General features: G+C 39.2%; 1 protein-coding gene across 3 annotated transcripts in view; it reads left to right on the top strand.

Annotated features, from left to right (window-relative positions):
- The window catches only part of mcm8 (minichromosome maintenance 8 homologous recombination repair factor), a 35,084-nt gene extending 15,292 nt beyond the window's left edge, over positions 1 to 19,792 (top strand). The window contains exons 11-19 of one of the 3 annotated variants that reach the window (XM_063056210.1): positions 36 to 180; positions 2,764 to 2,901; positions 8,074 to 8,269; positions 8,642 to 8,861; positions 10,327 to 10,536; positions 15,611 to 15,687; positions 16,995 to 17,184; positions 17,671 to 17,811; positions 19,223 to 19,792. In XM_063056210.1, the coding sequence (XP_062912280.1) occupies positions 36 to 180; positions 2,764 to 2,901; positions 8,074 to 8,269; positions 8,642 to 8,861; positions 10,327 to 10,536; positions 15,611 to 15,687; positions 16,995 to 17,184; positions 17,671 to 17,763 (1,269 nt within the window). In that variant the 3' untranslated portion in view covers positions 17,764 to 17,811; positions 19,223 to 19,792. Of the gene's footprint in view, positions 1 to 35; positions 181 to 2,763; positions 2,902 to 8,073; positions 8,270 to 8,641; positions 8,862 to 10,326; positions 10,537 to 15,610; positions 15,688 to 16,994; positions 17,185 to 17,670; positions 17,812 to 18,602; positions 19,198 to 19,222 lie in introns of those variants that run through there. The other 2 variants (XM_063056211.1, XM_063056212.1) reach the window with 2 other exon arrangements.
- The last annotated feature ends 1,248 nt before the right edge of the window (positions 19,793 to 21,040 follow it).

The following is a 21,040-nucleotide window of genomic DNA, read 5'->3' as shown; positions in this document are numbered from 1 at the left end:
AAACAACAGACAAATAATTATTTCATTATTTGTAGCTTGTCAAAGCAGGATTAGTATTAGCACTCTTTGGTGGCTGCCAAAAATATGTGGATGATAAAAATCGTATTCCTGTTCGAGGTGATCCTCATGTGCTGATAGTTGGTGATCCTGGACTTGGAAAAAGCCAACTCTTACAGGCAAGTATTAAAGTACAGGTATCTCCTTTAGAAGCAAAACTTGACCATTATCAAACTTGCATAAATAATTTCCTTAAAACAAAATATCTTCAACATTTTTTATTCTTGAGTTATGGACTAAGGCACAGCAGCTGGAGAGTCAGCTGCCAACTGATACTGGTTCCATATCAATATCAAATATCTTTAGAGGCTGAATGTATTTTTAAGATGAGGATGTCTAACTGACTTTTCTCAAACTGATATCTTACAACTAAAAATTTCAGCCGGAATGGATGTCAGCAAATGAGAGCAGGACCACGATAGTATCTTTTTTTTTTGCTGAATGTGTTTCTTGTTCTTTAATCCCACCACTGAATTCTACATTGCTGTGTCTGCTAATACTATTGCACTGTGGAAAACCTAAGTTTTCATGCTGTTCAATTTAGTTTGTTTTCATTGGACCATTGGATAAAGTTCAGTATATAAATGAGACATGCTGATTCCAAAGCAGGTTATAATGGGCAAACTAAGTGCACTGTTAGGAAAAAAGATTCCTGGATTTTTTTTGTCTCTGCATTATCAACCTCACTTATGAAACAAAGCACATTTAAGCAATTTGATACCCATTATGATTTGTGCCACAAGAGATTCTGATGAACGGTCTTTTTTTCTTTTTTTTAATACTTTATTTTAAAAATTTTCAAAAAAAAAGTAATCAACAAGAACGTACCAGCTCAGACATGTATAAAAATGAAATAAACAAAAAAAAAGACATAACATTAGAGGGATGCCTATTGTGCAAAGTGCTCAAAAATACTAAACATTAAATCTCAAATGAGGGCCGTGAGAAATCAGCTGGCGAGAAATTGCTCATCCGCCCCCGGCCTCTTCCAGGTAGGCAAGAAATGGATCCCAGATAGCTGAAAATTTTTAATTGAATTGGTTCTCAAGAACCTAAGTTTCTCCATCTGTATGACTGAGACCATATCAGCCATCCATCTGCGAAAGGAAGGGGGAGAAGGTGATTTCCATTCCCTCAAGATAAGTCTTTTGGCAACAATCATCCCTGGCATCAGAGACTGTTGTATGGCTGCGGGGAAACAAATAGTAGATTGCGAGCAGCCAAATATAGCGAGACCAGCTTTCAAGGGGAATGATCTTTTATAGGCCTTTGAGTACCAGTCAAATATTTTGGACCAAAATCCAGTCAGTAATGGGCAAAACCAAAAGGTGTGTGACAACGTGGCTTCCATCCCTTGGCATCTATCACACATTGGCGAGGCAGGAGGGTAAATCCTGTGCAATCTAGAGTAATGGAGACGGTGGACAACTTTAAACTGGATCAGTTGGTGTCTGCTGTTAACAGAGCAAGCCTGTATCATAGACAAACACTTCTACCAGGCAGCTTCAGATAATTCAATGCCCAACTCCTCTCTCCGGGCGTCTCTAATCTTCGCAGTAAACGCTACAGTGCAATTATCAAACAAACGTACGAACTTAGAAACGAGATGCCTGGAGTCAGGAGGGTTCTTTAAAATATCAAAAAACATATGTTTCCCTGGAAGGATTTCAAAATTACAAATCTTAGATTGAGTGTAGTGTCTAATTTGTAAGTAATGAAAAAAGTGCAAATGAGGCAGCTCAAATTTCTCTTTCAGCAGACTAAATGTTGCAAACCGTCCCTCTATGTACAGGTCTTCAATAGAATTCACTCCATAGATCTGCAAGACCTGCTGAATTCCTCCAGCACTTTTTATGTATTGCATATGAATTGCGCCCTTTATTATAGATAAAATATTGATGAAGTAACTTCATATATGTTGATTCCTCATGCAGTAGTATTTCAGAATAATTTAATGGTCTTTTTTCATTGGTGAAATACACAGCTGTGCCTGGTAAATGGCTGAAAATGGTTAAATAGATATGTTATAATTTGAATGCCATTCTTGTAGGTTATATCATTAAAATCAAGGACCTGTTGTAGATGTTAAAAAATAAATCTGTATTTATATACCTTAAATTTATTTTGTTCTGTTTAGTCAGATGTTCCCTGTAGGATAGTTGAGCATTTTATGTGATTTATTTAGTTGAGAGTGGCCACATGGCCAAGTGGTTAAAGCATTGGACTAGCGACCTGAAGGTCGTGAGTTCGAGCCCAGCCGAGGAAACGTGTTGTGTCCTTGAGCAAGGCACTTAATCGCACATTGCTCTGCGACGACGCTGGTCCCAAGCTGTATGGGTCCTAATGCCGTTCCCTTGGACAACATCGGTGTCGTGGAGAGGGGAGACTTGCAGCATGGGCAACTGCTGTTCTTCCATACAACCTTGCCCAGGCCTGCGCCCTGGAGAGTGAAAACTTTCCAGGCGTAGATCCATGGTCTCGCAAGACTAACGGATGCCTTTAAAAAATTTAGTTGAGAATACTTTTTAAAAATAGTGTACTGTGAAATATTAAAAGCTTAATAAATACTAAGATTTAATACCTGTGAGCAAGTTTGCTCTCTTGATTTTACTGACTATTGACTGCGTAACTGTGGTGTTAATTTAGCACTGTATGCTAAGCTACAGTTTCTACTTGAATACCTACTCTAATTTTATTCTTAGGCAGTATGCAATATTGCCCCACGGGGAGTATATGTCTGTGGCAACACCACCACCACTTCAGGCCTTACTGTCACTTTGTCTCGGGACAGTGGATCAGGAGATTTTGCATTAGAAGCAGGGGCTCTTGTACTTGGCGATCAAGGTAATTCACAAATTAGATATTGATAATATTGTAAAACTTGGGTATTACAATACAACTGCAAGTTCATTGAATGTATTTCTCATCCCAGTACATAGTTGAGTGTTTAAGAATTGTAAAATTAATTTAGTCTAATTCATCAGCTAGTGAGATGCTGTCTGTTAATAATTGCCAGTTATTTAAATGGAACAGGAAACTAGGTGCAATGTGCTAAGAACAGTAGATTATATTTTGGAAACAAATAGAATTCTTGGTAGTATTTCAAATACAAGAAAATCTGCAGATGCTGGAAATCCGAGCAACAGACAAAAAATGCTGGAGGAACTCAGCAGTCCAGGCAGCATTTATGGAAAAGAGTAAACAGTTAATATTTTGGGCTGGGGAGAAAGATGAGAAGTCAGAGCAAGAAGCTGAGGGGAGCGGAGGAAGAAGTACAGGGTGGTAGATGATGAGTGAAACCGAGAGGGGGAGAGGAGTGAAGTAAAGAGCTGGAAAGTTGATTGGTGAAAGCGATGAAGGGCTGGAGAAGGAGGAATCTGATAGGAGAGGGTAGAAGACTATGGAAGAAAGAGAAGGAGGAAGAGCACCAGTGGGAGGTGATGGGCAGGTTAGAAGATAAGATGAGAAAATGAAATGGGAATGGGGGAATGGTGAAGAGGGCGGGGGGAGCATTTACTGGAAGTTTGAGAAATTGATGTTCATGCCATCAGGTTGGAGGCTACCCAGATGGAATACAAGGTGTTGTTTCTCCAACCTGAGTGTAGCCTCATCACGGCGGCAGAGGAAGCCATGGACTGACTTGCTGAGGAATGCCGACTCGGCCAGTTCCATCGTGGGTGCAACGCTCCACAGCATGGAGGATGTCTTCAAAGGACAGTTCCTGAAGAAGGCAGCATCCATCATCAAGGACCCTCACCCTCCGGGACATATATTCATTACACCCGTCAGGAAGGTAGCATAGGAACTGGAGAGCCACACTCAGCATTTTAGAACAGCCTTTTCTCCTTCACCATCAGATTTCTGAACAGTCCATTAGCCCATGACACGACCTTACTATTTCTCTTTTGCACTATAAATTTATTGTAACTTGAAGTAATTTTTTTTCTTCCACTCCACTATTGGCACAAAACAACAAATTTCACAACATACTGTATGAACGTTAGAATAAACCTGATCCTGATTTTGTTCTATGTAATAACATTCCAAAGCTGTGTTGTTGCTTTTTCATTCCCTGCCCCATCCCATAGTCACAAAGTAAATACAACCAAGAAACACACACAAAACGCTGGAGGAACTCAGCAGGCCAGGTGGCACCTATGAAAAAGAGTAAACAACTGATGCTTTGGGCCGAGACTCTTCATCAGGACTGGAAAAAGATGAGAAGTCAGAGCAAGAATGAGGGGTGAGGGAAGGAAGAAGTGGAAGGTGGTATGTGATAAGTGAAACTGAGAGGGAGTGAGGGGTGAAGGGCAGACATGCGAACTGTACACAGCACCAGAGATCTAGGTGCTTGAAGGTGTGAGACAGCAGCTCCACCTGCTGAGTTACTGCACTACCTTTCCAGTGTTGTTTTTCTTTGGATTTTCTCCTAGACTTCACTGTTTCTCCACTGCCAATGCCCTCAGATTTTTACTGCCAACTTCCTGGCACCCAACCTCTTTTCCTTTCCTATGGACTGTCGCTTGACCCCAACAGCTCTACAATCCTTTCACCCCCCCACCCGCGCTACCTTCACTTTATGCTGAGACAGCAGTCCTAAAGAGAAACTTTTGTTTCAACTTCCTGATTTAGAGGAATCTCTATTGCACATGACATCATCACAAATAAAGGGCTATTCCAACTGAATGCCCTTGTATTGAATTAACATGTTGCTTAGGATTCACTACAATTTCAATGCCAGTACTCAAAAACAAAAATGCTCTTAACATGTGCGACAAATGTGGCTGGAAGTTAACATATTAAATTTCTGATGCATAATTGCACACAGTAATGCAGAAAAGTATCATATAAGAGTAGGCAAAAGAAAAAAAATCACAATTCCTTCTGAAGATCCCATTCAGTGGAACTCCTTCCCCAGCTCTTTGGTGGGTACCATACTGCTCAACTTGTTCACCTGCTCAATATGCCTGCCTCCTGAAGGTGGCAGGTTGAAAATCTGGCTGAGAAGCCACAACAACAGTCTCTCATTCAGTGTTAGCAAGGCCAAGGAGTTAATTATTGTCTATGGGATGAGAAAACTGAAGTTCCATAAGTCAGTCCTCATTGAAGGATCAGAGGTGGACAAGGTCAGAAACTTTCAATTCCTCAGTGTTAACACTTCAGAGGATCTGTCCTGGGTTCTATATGTAAGTGTCATTACAAAGAAGGCATTGCAATACCTGTACTTTCTCAGAAGTTTGTGAAGATTTGGTATGTCATCTAAAACTTCTATAGATGTGTGGTGGAGAGTGTACTGACTGGTTACTTCACGGCTGAGTATGGAAACACTGATGCCCTTGAACAGAAAAGCCAACAAAAAGTAGTGGATAAGGCCCAGTTTATCATGGGTAAAGCCCTCCCCATCATTGAGCACATCTTACGTGGACCACTGTTGCAAGAAAGCAGCATCCAACATCAAAGACCCCACCATCCAGGGCATGAACTTCTCGATGCTGCCTTTAGGAAGGAGGCACAGGAGCCTCAAGGCCCACACCGCTAAGTTGAGGAACGGTTATCACTCCTCAACCATCAGGCTTTTGAACCCGAGGGGATAACTTCAGTTAATTTCACTTACTCCATCACTGAACTGTTCCCACAATCTATAGACTCTTTTTCAAGGACTCTTCATCTCATGTTATTCAAATTTATTGCTTATTTATTTATTATTACAGGTTGAGTATCCCTTATCCAAAATTCCAAATTCAAAAATTTTTTGAGTGGCTGACATAGCTTCACAAATGAAAAATTCCACAAGGTGCTAGGAAGGTTCCCATGTGATGCACAAGTCTCTACACCACAAACATTTCTGAGAAGTGACCGCACATACGTAATGAACAGAAATTAATAAAAAAAGGAAAAATACTGCATAAAGTGAAAAATGAAATTGATCGTGCATTGAAAGAATGAATTCATCAGCATCAGACTAAACATATGAGGCTTAATGGTATGCTGATCATGAAACAAGCAAACTGAAAATTGAAGGCAATTGTGAGTATTCAGCATGCTGGTTGCAGAAATTAAGAAAAGGCAAGGCATCAAATTTAAAATATTAAAAATTTTTAAAGATAAAGCATCTGCTGATGACGAAGCAGCAGAGAAATTTATTGATATGTTTGTGAAGAGCATTACTGATGAAAATCTAACTTCAGATCAAGTATGTAATACTGATTGTTTTTATACCTTACATAAAACCTAAAAAAAGGTAAAATACAAATGCAGTGTACTGTAACTTGTTAATCAAAACACAGCATCACAAGTGGAGACTGAAAGCCTGCCGTTGTTTGTTGTTGAACAGCTGATTCAGGTATTCTTCCAATGCTGCTGTGCTGCTTTTGTTACCCTGTGGACAATATATTTTTATTATATTAATAATATGAAATAATTTTTACTGTTAGGTACATATGTGTGATGAACAAGTGTAAGACAGTGACTGCTACCAGTAACACATAAAGTCAGAGTTGGAAATTATGCCAACCCCAAGCTATATATTTCATTATATATTCCAAAATCCAACAATATCCAAACACTGAACCACTTCCGGCGCCAAGCATTAGGGCTACTCAACCTGCACTATTGTTTTTTTCTCTTTTTGTATTTGCACATCGGTGTTTGTCTTAGTGGGTGCAGTCTTTTATTGATTTTATTGGTTTTCTTTGTATTTACTATGAATGCTTGCAAGAAAATGAATCTCAGGGTTCTGTATGGTGACATATGTAGTTTGATAATAAATTTACACTTTGATCTTTGAGATGAGCTTGGTGAAGAAGCTGACAAAAGTGTATGGGATACTTTTATTTTGGGGCAGAGAATACAAAATAAAGAAATCACATTTGCAAGTAACTATTTGTCCCTCTGTGCACAGCCACTGCCTTTTACTCTAAGGATGAATGCTGACCTCAAGTTCTGTTTGTGTGGTGTTTGACAATTCCTCTGTGACTGCATGGGTTTATTCTGGTTGCTTAATTTTCCACCTTCGTCCCAAAGTTGCATTGTCAGTACGTTAATTGGCGACTGTAAATTCCCACCACTGTGTAAGTGATTGGTATAGTGTATTGGAAATGGGGAGAATAAAAAAGAAATCATATAGAACGATTATGAAAGGGAGCATAAGCTTGGTCGGCTGAAGGACTGTTTCTGTGCTTGTTGACTTTAATTTGGTGAAAAGTTCTGTGTTTCAACAAGACATTGGAAAGACTACAGAATGAATTTATCTGGGATAAAGTTTATAAGTAAAGATTGAAGGAATGGTGAGATTATTTTCCTAAAGGCAGGAAAGGGTGAGGAGAAAACAGCCATTCAAATTGGAGAATCCATTTCTGGTTTTGCTATTTCATCATTGTTGGATATTTCTGCACCTTTCATCCTCCTAATAAAGGTGGCAAAATAAAGGGAAAATTAAGAAACTATTCCATGAATTAAGATCTGTAAAATAGAACTTCCACCCTCTCCCCTCTTCCCTCACCTTCATAGCTTTCCCATTGCCTCTCTTGTGTTCCTTACCCTCTTCCCAGTATTGCATGGTTCAACGCCATCTCCTATTGGATTCTTTCTTCTTCAGCTCTTCACCTCTTCCCATCCATCGCCTCAGTTTTTCACATCATACATTCCATCCACTCACACACATTCCCACTCACTTGGTCTCATCTATCACCAGGCAGCTGGTATTCCTCCTCCTTCCCTTGCCTTATTCTGGCTTCTACCACCCCCCCAAACTTTCTTTCTAGTGCTGATGAAGGATCTCATCCCAAAATGTCGACTGTTTATTCCCATCCGTAGTTGCTGCTGCCTGCAATATTGATTTCCTCCAGCATTATCCGTATGTTGCTCAAGATTTCCAGCACCTCCAGACCTTCTTGTGTCTGTATTACTGTAGGGTTATCAGTTTGCCAGAAGCTACAAGTATTATTCAATCATTTTGGTATAATTAAAATTTCTTCTGTTAGGTTATTTTACTAAATTTTCTCTGTCACATTTCAGGGATTTGCTGTATTGATGAATTTGATAAAATGGGAAACCAACATCAGGCCTTACTGGAAGCCATGGAGCAACAAAGTATTAGTCTAGCTAAAGCTGGAATTGTTTGCAATTTACCAGCCAGAACTTCAATCCTTGCAGCTGCAAATCCAGTAGGAGGTCACTACAGTAAAGCTAAAACAGTGTCTGAGAATTTGAAGTAAGTTCTGCTTATGTGTCGGGCAGCCCTTCCATCATTCCATAATATATAATACTGTATATGTAATCTATATCATTTTGTCTTGTATAATAGTTCGATTTCTCCTTACAAATTTCTTATCATTTTTCCTTAAGCCTTATTAATTAGACAGAGGGAACTAAATTTAGGGTCTTGAAGTTTCAAATAGTAAAATTTTGTTGTATTTTTGAGGAAAAATTGCTTCCTGAGGATAACTATATGATTTTTTTTGTGTAGAGTAATACTAAGCATGGCAGTCAGTGTGAATCATATACTGCATTTTTGGTAAGAAATTATAGACAAATAACAACGGTGTTTCATATCTACAGTACATTTTTATATTTAATATTGCAGAATGGGAAGTGCCCTTCTTTCAAGGTTTGATTTGGTATTTATTCTGCTTGATACTCCAAATGAAGATCACGACAACCTTATTTCGGAACATGTGATGGCCTTGCATGCTGGGAAGAATGCAGTCTTCAGCGGTGCCACAATATCACGTCAAAGCACACAAGATTTAAATGGTTCATTTCTTGAAAATGCATCAGATAGACCTTTATCTGACAGATTAAAGGTAGGACACATGCAGAAATAATGAAACTATTAATATTTATTGATATCTAATTATATAATAATTATGATTAAGGCAGCACCTAACCAGCATAGGAATTAAAGTATTAAATTCTTAACAGCCAATAACCCAAACCTGAAATTGTTTTATAGTCGTCATACAGATGAGGTTAAACTGCTATGGAATTGCTAAAATTTCAAAATTTAGAATCAAAAAATTTCTGGGATAATGTACATTATATTGGGTGAGGATGTATCCTTTCACTGTTGGTGTCTGGATATAAATTTTATCAAGTTTAGAGTGTGGAGGCACAACAAAATCTTTTCATAATTAGTACATTTGTACCTTTCACCAGGTATGTGGATAAGATATATAAGATTCATAGTTGAGCTTCATAATGTATTTCGAAGAACGATGTTTAGGTTGATAACGGATAACGGACAGAATAAAGGATGATTTTTCTGCACTTATACGTAATTCATAGTTTTTAATGTCTGCTGTAGCTATGTGCCAAGAAGGCAGTACTGTTCCATGAGACCTGGACAATTGTCACTTAGTAAGAAATGGGAAACAATGTGGATTTAGAAATTAAGAATCCAGGTAATTGAGTACTGGCCCATAAAACTAAAATCTCATATTAATCTATTTTTGTGACTTTTATGATTGTCTAAGCTCCACTGAAGTAGCATTCTGTATTTGAAACAAGTATCTTTTTGGATCATTTAATACACATGTCTGTAAATTAATTTCCTGTCAGCAGCAATAAATGTGCAATAATGTAGCATTAGTGCATTTTACTGTCCCAACAGAATTGAATTTCAGAAACTGAATAATCCTCTGAGTCTACTTAAGCATATACACTCAGTGGCCACTTCTAGGTGCATGTCTACACCTGCTCATTAATGCAGATATCTAATCAGCCAATCATGTGACAGCAACTCAATGTATAAAAGATACGTTCAAGAGGTTCAGTTGTTGTTCAGACCCAAACATCAGAATAGGAAAGAAGTATGATCTAAGTGACTTTGTCCATGGAATGATTGTTGGTGCCAGATGGGGCGGTTTGAGTATCTCAAAAACTGCTGGTCTGCTGGGACTTTCACACACAACAGCCCTTAGAGATTGCAGAGAATGATGCGAAAAACAAAAAAAAAATCCACTGAGTTGCAGTTCTATGGGTGAAAATGTCTTGTTAATGAGAGAATTCAGAGGAGAATGGCCAGACTGGTTCAGGCTGACAGGAAGGCAACAGTAGCTCAGTTAACCACATGTTACAACAGTGGTGTGCAGAGGAGCATCTCTGAAAGCACAGCATATCAAATCTTGAAGTGGGTGGGCTAAGAATACAAACTTAGTGGCTACTTTATTAGGTACATCCTGTTGACTGGGGGTGTCATTTTCCATAATTAATTGTAAACATCTAATGTCTATTACCTTCACAGTATAACATTCTGTTTGTGTTTGAAAGGTTTCCTCTGGAGAAAATTTTGATCCTATACCTCATCAGTTACTAAGAAAATATGTAGGATATGCGCGTCATTATGTTTGTCCAAAGTTATCAGCTGAAGCAGCTCAAGTACTGCAAGAGTTTTACCTAGAGTTGAGAAGACAAAATCAAGGCCCAGATAGTACTCCAATTACCACAAGACAGCTGGAGTCTCTTATAAGGCTCACAGAGGTAAATATGCATGTCTTTTCAAAAGCTAAAACATTCTTTGGTGCCTGGAAGGATGAGTTCAGTGGGAAGTTTTCAATGGGCCAACAGATTTTTTTTTCCCCTTAAGAGTGCCTGAAACTACAAATTCTCTTGTGTATGTGTTGTACAAGACTTGCTTCTTACCAGTAGACAAAACCATACACTCCTTGCTTTTAGACTAAGGGCTGTGAAGAAGAGGCATGATCAAGGTAAGTGGGGACCCTCAAAATTGTAGAGGGTGGGTGTCATATTTAGTTATGTGGGATAATGGATCAAGCAGTTGGGTTTTGGGGGGGGGGGAGGTCATTAATCAAGAGTCATTCTGAGCGTTATATTTTTAATTTTAAGAGTAAACCCAACCGAAAGCTGTTTTTCAGCACCAGATTCTCTGACAGATCCTCTTTTTACTTATGCCAAAGCATGTCTCTCATTATCTGGGCAAAGTTGTTTCTTCAGATGTAGCCCATGTATACACGTGCAATTGAAATTCATAGAGGTTTCCTACTTCTATAAGAAGTTAAGATACAGGAGCAGAATTAGGCTATTTGGCCCATCAAGTAGGCTCTACCATTCTATAATGTCTGATCTGTTATCCTTCGCAACCCCATTATCTGGCCTTTTCCTTGTAACCTTTGACTCCCTTACCAACCAAGAACCTATCAACCTCTGCTTTAAATATGCCCAATGACTTGTCCTTCAAAGCAGTCTGTAGCAGTAAAATTGATAGATTCGCAACCCTCTGGTTCAAGAAATTCCTCCTCATCTCTTCTAAAAGGATGTCTTTCTATTCTGCGGCTGTGTTCACTGCTGTTAGACTCCTCTGTAAAGAAAACATCCTCTGCACGTCCACTCTAGACTTTTCAATATTCAATAGGTTTCAATAAAATCACCCTGCCCCCATTCTTCTAAACTCTAGCGAGTACAGGCCCGGAGCTAACAAATGCACTTTGTATGTTAAATCTTACATTCCCAGGAACATTCTCATGAAATTTCTCTGGGCCCTCACCAATGCGAGCACATCTTTTCTTAGATAAGGGGCCTAAACTGCTCATAATATTCCAAATGCAGTCTGTCCAATGCCTTATAAAGCCTCAGCATTACATCCTTGCTCTTGTATTCTAATCCTCTCAAAATACATGCTAACGTTGCATTTACCTTCTTTACCACTGACTTAACCTTTAAGTTAACCTTTAGGGAATCCTGCATGAGGACTTCCAAGTCCCTTTACAGCTCTGATTTCTGAGTTTGCTTCCTATTTAGGAAATAATATATACCTTTGTTCCTTCAACCAAAGTGCATGACTATACACTTCCCTACACTGTTCTCTGTCTGCCACTTCTTTGTCTATTCTCCTAATCTTAGTCCTTCTGCAGACTCCATGCTTTCTCAACAATACCTGCTCTTCCATTTATCTTTTATCGTCCTGAAACTTGGCCATAATTCCATCAATTCTGTCATCCAAATCATTGTCATATAATGTAAAAGAAGCTGTCCCAGTACAACACCTGTGGAAAACCACTTGTCACTTGCATCCAACCAGAAAAGGCCTTCTTTATTCCCACTCTTTGCTTCCCACAGTCAGCTACTAACGGACTCCAACATCTTTCCAACCCTAAAGTGAGGGTTATTGGCTTATAATTTCCTGTTTTTTTTCCCCTCCTTCCTTAAAGAGTGGATAGCTTGTGATAGCTTTTCAGGTGTCAAATGCACAAAAGACTTGAGAGGAAAATTGTGGGCTTTGCAATTCATGGAGTAAGTTCTTAATTTTAATCAAGTGCGTGTAATGTTCTTGGTGCATCTGGTGATGCTTATTTTACATTTGACGTAAAGAAACAAAGTTTATAATTATGTCAGAGTCTTCCATTTTCCTTGTTCTACATTTTGATCTTGTAACAGGTCATGTTTTTGAGTCTTATTCAAAGTATAAAGTTGTGACTTATATGAGTAAATTCTGCCTTTTGGATTGGAGGTTTTTCTAAAGAGGTCATAGCTGATAAGAGCCGCAGATATGGTGTGAGGAAGGAGGATTTAGATTTTGGATATACATCCCCATGTTTGCGTGGGGTCTGGGTCAACAGCTAGGGTCAAAATGGGAAATTAGATGGTCAGGTGATTATGTACTTGCTGATCCAGAAACAATGCTGCAAAGTCACTTCACTCATGGACTCACCCTTCCCCGGTTTCAGCTGCCAGAGTTGAAGCCTGGAATTCTCAGTCATCCAGTTTTTTAAAAATATTTAAAATAAAGTTACTACTAAATGCCTGCCTGCCCCAGGTAGAGATCAACAAGAACCTCGACACCCTCCCCACAGTAGATGAAGTCAGGAAGGCAGTGAAGCAACTCTCCTGTGGCAAAGCGCCAGGACCCGATGCAATCCTTGCTGAGGTATACAAAGCAGGAGGCCCTGTCTTGATGCAAAAGCTGACTGTACTCTTCCAGTCCATGTGGAAAAAGGGACAGGTCCTGCAACAGCTGAAAGATGCCAGCATAGTCCACATCTACAAGAGGAAAGGCAACCGCCAGTCTTGCGACAACCACCGAGGCATCTCCCTCTTGTCCATTGCGGGGAAGATTCTGGCCCGCGTCCTGCTCAACCGCCTTCTCCAACATCTTGAGCAAGGTCTGCTCCCAGAAAGCCAGTGCGGCTTCCGTGCTGAACATGGGACCGCAGACATGATTTTTGCTGCGCGCCAACTCCAGGAAAAATGCCAGGAGCAACACAGTGACCTCTTCATGACCTTTATCGATCTAACCAAGGCTTTTGATACGGTCAGCAGAGAAGGCTTGTGGAAGATCATGGAGAAGTTTGGCTGCCCCAGCAAGTTCATCACACTCGTCCGGCAGTTCCACAACGGTATGATGGTGAAAGTTCTGGATGATGGCGACGAGTCGGAGGCCTTCCCAGTGACAAATGACGTCAAACAAGGCTGCGTTCTTGCCCCGACTCTGTTCAGTATGGTATTCTCTGCCATGCTGACAGATGCCTTCCGTAACTACGAAGAAGGAATCCACGTCAGGTACAGAACTGACGGCAGGTTGTTCAACCTTAGGCGCCTGCAGGCAGTTACAAAGGTGCAAGAGACTGTCATCAGAGACTTCTTGTTTGCTGATGACTGCGCACTCAACACCAGCACAGAGCAGGAGATGCAGCGTGAAATGGACTGCTTCTCACAAGCCTGCGACAACTTCGGTCTCACTATCAGCACCAAAAAGACCGAAGTTATGTACCAGCCTGCCCCAGGAAAGCCATACCAGGAGCCGCGCATCACGGTGAAGGGCCAGAACCTCCAGCCAGTCAACAACTTCACCTACCTGGGCAGCATACTCTCTCGCGCAGTGAACATAGTCGCTGAGGTCAACAACAGGATTGCCAAAGCCATCGCCGCCTTTGGGAGACTCCGTGAGAACATCTGGGAGTGGAGAGCTGAAGGTCTACTGTGCAGTGGTCCTTACCACCCTCCTTTACACCAGCGAGACCTGGACTGTCTACAGCAGACACGCCAAACAGCTCAACCACTTTCACCTGAGCTGTCTCCGCAGACTCCTCCACATTAGGTGGCAGGACAAAGTCCCCGACACAGAAATCGTGGAACGAGCTGGGCTCTGCAATGTCTACACCCTCCTGCTGAAAGCCCAAGCCAGGTGGGCTGGACATGTGGTCAGAATGCCAGACAGCCTATTGCCTAAGTAGCTGCTGTACGGAGAAGTGTGTCAGGGCAAGCGCTCAGTCGGGGGGGCGGAAGAAACGTTACAAAGACTGCCTCAAAGCGTCCCTCAAAGGCCTGGGTGTCGACATCACCACGTGGGAGACGCTTGCCCTCGACTGTCCAGCTTGGCGCAGCAAGATCACCACAGGAGCCCGTGCAGCTGAAGTCAGGCGCATCATCGAGGCGCAACGAAAGCATGCTGTGCGCAAGGCCCGAGCAGCATCCACTGCCACAACAGCGCCCACCCACTTGTGTCCCACATGTGGGCGAGCTTTCAGGGCCCGGATTGGCCTCATCAGTCACCTCCGGACCCACAGCCACCAATCTCCCATTTGACTTTTAAGCCACGGTCATCTTCGACTTAGAAGGACGAACAACAACAACAACAAATGACCAATATGCAGATTTATTTCCTTTTACAAGTTTTATGTATTCATATTTTAGAGATGAATATGAGATTATTTGGTGCTATTTAAGATTCACCAGCCTCTGGAGCTACAAGTTGTTAAATTCTAGTCCTCCCAAATTTTAATTTCTGGCATCGTGTCTCATAGCATTTCTTTACCTTGCTAAAGTTTCCTAACAACTGCTTATGAATTTGAAAAAAATTACGTTTATTTCAGCACTATCATGAAGGCATAAGTTACTGAATTTTTCTCCTGGACTTATTTGTATGTTTTTTGTTGTATGCACAAGCATGTAAAACTTACAGCAGTATTGCAGGCATATATGGAGATTCAAAGTACACAGAAAGCATAAATTAGTCATGAATTATGGACAATTATGAACAGTGAAGAAAAATACCATGCAAAACAATTAGAAACAAGAGATAGTCCATTGTATTCTGTTGCTGAGGTAGAATTAGGGTTATGCAGGTCAGTTCAAGAAAGTGATAAATGTAGGAAAGTAGATGTCCCTGAACCTAAGATGTAGTGGCAAAACTGGCAGTCCAGAGTGCAGGTTGGGAGGGTAAATCTAATAGGTAAGGTCCCATTGAGACTCCTTCCAGTACACCATTATTAACAATGTTTTCAACTGAATTGATGCAGTTTTCTGGCTCATTGTTCTTAAATCTCAATCTGAACCTCATCTTCCATGGTCTCATTAAAAGTGTTTTGCTGGTTATTTTAATCTTGATCCTTAATATTCTTTTCGTGAAGTGCTTCGTGATTAAATTAGTGATATCCTCTCCCGAAATATTTGGAACAGGCTGAGTTTTCTGTCATCAATAGTGTTATCTTAAGCATAGCTGTACCACATTCTATGTAGGGAATACATTGTTGTTTAGTTCGGTTTGATATGTATAGATATTAGAAAATAAATCTTGGTTTATATTTTTGTTTCAAAGGCAAGAGCAAGATTAGAACTTCGAGAAACTGCATCAAAATGTGATGCAGAGGATGTTGTGGATATCATGAAACACAGGTAATCTTTCAAATAAGAATATAAGAAATAGGAGCAGGAGTAGGCCATCTGGCCCATCGAGCCGGCTCCACCATTGAATAAGTTTATGGCTGACCTAACCATGGACTCATCAGCTGCCTGCCTTTTCCCCATAACCCTTAATTCCCCTACTTGGCAAAAATCTATTCAATCTTTTGTTAAATATATTTACTGAGGTACTTCCAATAAACTTGAAAATATCCTGTAAACATCAAAGTTCAGGACTGACGAAGGGTCTCACCTGAAACGTCGACTGTACCTCCTCCAAGAGATGCTGTCTGGCCTGCTACGTTCACGAGCAACTTTGATGTGTGTTGCTTGAATTTCCAGCATCTGCAGAATTCCTCGTGTTTGCAAATATCCTGTAAATGTTGTTTTACAGGATAAGTAGAAATTAAAGAGCAAAATATACAAGGCTACATTATGAAACTTAAGTTATGAAGATAGGCTAATTCAGTTTTTCCTCATAATTGTATTTAATGTTGGCAGTGAATAAAAAAAAACTTTATATTCAGGAAATGTGAAATAAAAACAGAAAATCCTGAAAGCACCCAGTAAGTCAGGTGGGATCAGTTGTGAGAGAAACAGAATGAACATTTTAATTCCATGACTGATTTGATGAATCTAGAAGATTCTTGTTAGAATTAGTACTGTTTAGTTGAATGCTATTAGGTGACTTATTTCAAAGATTTTTATAAAAATTTAAGATTGCAAGAAAGCATCGGAGAAGTAAAGTAGAAAGTTATCGTGCTTTAGAACTGACAAAGGTTTTCCTGATTCTGGGATTTGACATGGTATGAATTGACCTGATTTTTACTATGTTATTAGTTTGGAGAGTGGCAAGAAGCTTCTGAAAATGTTGTAAAGCCCCATTTAAGAGTGTAATAGGATTAACTGAGTAATAAATATAAATTGATAGTTTGTTGGAGTACTTTGAATGGTGGCACAGATCATTAAGAAATTGGAATTTCCTAATCAGATAAGACTGTATATTAAGAAATGTATAAAAGTCAGCACTAGTATTCTAGATTCTATACTAAACAAATTTAAAAGTCCTGCAGTCATGCCTTGCTTCGCATTGCAGCCAATTAAATTTACTTAATCTTTTTTGGCAGTCATACCTTATCAATAAAGTTATACACTAAAATTCTTAAATGACAACTTCCATTAACTCACTTCTGCCATGTTGATTTTTGTTTGGGCAGTTCCACATTGCATGTTTTATAATTCATTTTATCACATTAATGTATTTCTTTTGTTGCAGTAAATCATTTTCATTGTTTTCACAGCTTATTAGATACTTTCTCTGATGAGTTTGGAAGATTAGATTTTCAGCGCTCACAGCACGGATCTGGTATGAGCAAACGATCCCAGGCAAAACGATTTGTGGCTGTTTTGAACAGAATAGCAGAACAGACTTGTAGAACTATTTTTGAATTTCACCAACTCAAAGAAATAGCAAGAGAAATACAAATACAGGTAAATCTTTCTTGTAATTTAAAAATATGGTGCTTGGCATGTGAATTTAGATACCCTAAGCTTATAAGTGCATAAATGATATTTGTTTTTTTTATATTTGTTGTGTCCTTTAGTTATTTTCCCTTCATGTCTTCCCTATTCTTTTACATTCCATACCCACCTCATCTTGATTCAACATTTCACTTTCTGACTGCTCTCTCAGCCCACCTTTGGTGGAACTTGGAAGTTATTTTGGTTCTTCTTAGAAACTGTTGCCTCAAATCATTTTTCTCCTCAAACCTCTTGCAAGCCTATCTTTTTCACCTAACCTTGGTGAGTTCTTCTGAATCTCAATATCCTCATTTTTTAAATTCTTATGTTTCCTTATTGTATTTCTCTGCAAAAAGCCTTGGGATACCTTGTATGTTTAAGGTGCTTTGCTGATCTTGCGGTGTTAGTAACCACAGATCAAGATTAAAATCCACTATATTGTCTTAAATTATGCAGGTATCTGACTTTGAAGGATTTGTCCACTCTTTGAATGACCAGGGCTACTTGTTAAAAAAGGGTGCAAGGCTTTATCAACTCCAAACTATGTAATTGCAGGCTAATCAGTAGTCTACCTTGCTGACTAAGGATTCCCCGACAGTAAGTACCTTTGTTGAATTGTTTTAACCTTGTCAAAACAAAACAAAGGCAAAAGAAGCTGAAATTATATAATCAGGAATTCATAAACACAAGGGATTCTGCAGATGCTGCAAATCCAGAGTAATGCACACAAAATGTTGGAGGAACTCAGCAGGTCAGGCAGCATCTATGGAGAGGTACAAATTCCTCCATGAGTCCTGATGAAAGGTCTCAGCCCAGACTGTTGACTCTTTTCATCTCCATAGATGCTGTCTGACCTGCTGAGTCCCTCCAGAAGTTAGTGTGTTCTACTTCCATCAAGTCTGTCTTTTAAGTTAGAAATCATGTACATGTTGCATGGGAGAGAGAAGAATTAGAAATCTACAAATAATCAACGTAATATCACAAAGAGAAGTTTGAGTTTGTAAACAGAGACTTTTGTCAAAGGGGTGATAAAGAACAGGTGGAATTAGGCCATATGCAGACATTTACTTGCCATTTTTAAATTGTATTATTTTGTCTTTGTGTTTGCAATTATAAATACCTGTTTAAATTGATAATGGAAATTTCTGATTTAAGTATGTCAGACTATCCTGTCATTTGTGGCACTAATCTAAGAATTTCTACCATAAACATCTTGACCAAAGTATATGTAATAAACTATTACTTTGAAATCAATTGTGGGACAGAAAAGAAGTGTGTGGATTAGTTTAATGCCTGTTCGATGTTGCCTGTCTCAAATTCAAAAAGCAAACTTTCATGTCAGTTAACTTTATTTCTTCAATTGAGTTTTATTTGTGCTTGTCCACAAGTAGGGGTCCACTGTGGAAATGTGGGTTGTACATGATTTGAGGCATTTGGAGTGGTTTCTACCCAGACGTTTTCAGCATATATGAAAAGTGAAGGAAGACAAAAAAAAAATCAGAAAATATTTTTCCTGTTTTAGGAACATTGCAAATGTCACTGAATTATGACATTTTGTCACTTTGCATATTTATTGAATGGAAATGCATATCTAATTACTGCAGAAATGTTACTTTAATAATTAGTAGTATGAGTTATTCTTTATTCAAACAGCTTTTAGTTGATTCAAAAATACTGTGACTGATTATCATTTTTAAAAATGTACTGGATAAAACATCTGTGAGTATTATAGAACTGTATCTTGAGAGTGTAATAAATACTGAAATTATATTTTATTTAAGTCTAGAAATACATTTAATGTCCACACCTTTACATTGTTCGGAGTAATAAATTTATTTAGACTTTCATGTTTTTATTTTCTTGAAAACATGATCTGAGTTTTCAGTGGAATACAAAAATTAATTCAGAAGTGGAATACAGATATTTTAGGTTTCAAAGTTCAAAGTAAGTTTATTATCCAAGTAGATACAAGTCATTGTATACAACCCTGAGATTCATTTTCTTGCAGATGTACTCTGTAAATCCAATAATTGCAATAGAATAAATGAAAGAGCACACCCAACAGGATGGACAACCAGTGTGCAAAAAATAACAAACTCTGCAAATACAAAGGAAAAAGGAAAATAAATATCGAGAGCATGAGATATCGAGCCCATAGTTTGTGGGAACGGTTCCGTGATTGGGAAGTAAAGTTATCGCTTCTGGTTCAAGAGCCCTATGAATGAGACATAATAACTGTTCCTGAAGCTGGTGATGTAAATTGGGATGCTCCTGTACCTTCCTGATGGCAGCAGCGAGAAGAGAGCATGAACTGGGTGGTGGAGAGGGCTTTACCCATGATGAACTGGGCCATATCCTCTACTTTTTGTAGGATTTTACGTTCAAAGGGAGTGGTGTTTCCATACCACGCTGTGATGCAGCCAGTCAATATGCCCGCCACTTCACAACTATAGATGTGAAGATATAATCTGGAAAAGCAAACGGATTTTTTTTCCAATTTACAATTCATACTGTATAAAAGATTTAATTCAATGATGTTAATACTTGGAGTTGGTAACTTTGAGACCCTTAAAATTAAACCTGCTCTTATTCATTTTGAACTTACAAATGGTCTGTAATCATTTCATTAAGTTTGGGGATGATCTGACCTACATGATTATTTACATTTATTTGGTTTATTTACATTTATTAGAGAATAAAAATGCTGTTCTGTCTCCATAACTAGAGAAAAACAGCATTGATTGGTGTATTCATGATCTAGGCCTGGAAAATTATTGTTTTATTTGGAGTTCACACAACTTTCTGTCTCACACTGACAGTGTTTTTGAAAGTTACAAAAGGACAAGGTATTGCTGAGTTTCCCTAGCATCAGATAAGGTAATGCTACTATACAGTAGCATTAGGACAAGGGCTGTTTTCATGAGAAACAGCTGCTTCTTCTGGGCTGGGCACAATGTTCCCTCTAAGGTAGGTAGGTAGGTAGGTGTGTGTGTGTGTGTGTGTGTGTGTGTGTGTGTGTGTGTGTGTGTGTGTGTGTGTGTGTGTGTGTGTGTGTGTGTACACACACACATCTTTTGCTGCTACCTCGTTGGCATGTTCAGTATATTTCACAATGGTACACAATCACATTTCCTTTTCCGGTTTCTGATGTGGACGGTGTTGACAACGTGGAGTGATGATTTGTCTGCAGATTTTAGAACTGGCTTACTTATACTGTTTTTATTGAACTTATTGATTCACTATGTCGAATTCCAAAGAAACAACTGACATGAAGCGCAAAAGAATTGCTAGTTCATTTAAAGCAGAATGGCTTAATGAAACACCAAAAGCTCATAAGGTCAGGAATGGGCAGCTGTGAGAAATATTGATGTACAATACAGAAACTGGTGTTGCCTGTGAATTGTTGCGATGCAAAAGTTGCTGGAGAATTTGCAAATGGGAAGAAGTAGATTGATAATTGGAAACTTGACTTTTTAAAGCATCGTTTAACAAGCAAATCACATATGGACTCTGTGTCTAAACTCTGGTGAGAAAATCCCTCATGACCTGCTGCAAGCCTACCACATATGCTTTGTAAGAGGGCAAATGAACGAGAGCAAAAACGATCAAAGCTAGCCATTAAAATGAACACCTCTAAATATAAAATTCAAAGCACACATGCTGTCGTCACTGGAGAAAAAATTGCACAGCACAAGATTTTTTGCACACACCTGTCATTACAAGTTAGAGGGAACATTGGCCATGAGTGTCATTGTGAGCACTGGCAATGAATGAATCCAGGTGCTGAGGAACAGCAGATTCTGTCACGGTGAGTGCTGGCAAAGAC

Source organism: Mobula hypostoma, chromosome 8 (assembly GCF_963921235.1).
Source record: "Mobula hypostoma chromosome 8, sMobHyp1.1, whole genome shotgun sequence".
NCBI classification, from domain to species: domain Eukaryota; kingdom Metazoa; phylum Chordata; class Chondrichthyes; order Myliobatiformes; family Myliobatidae; genus Mobula; species Mobula hypostoma.
This window is presented reverse-complemented; position numbering and strand designations above follow the sequence as displayed.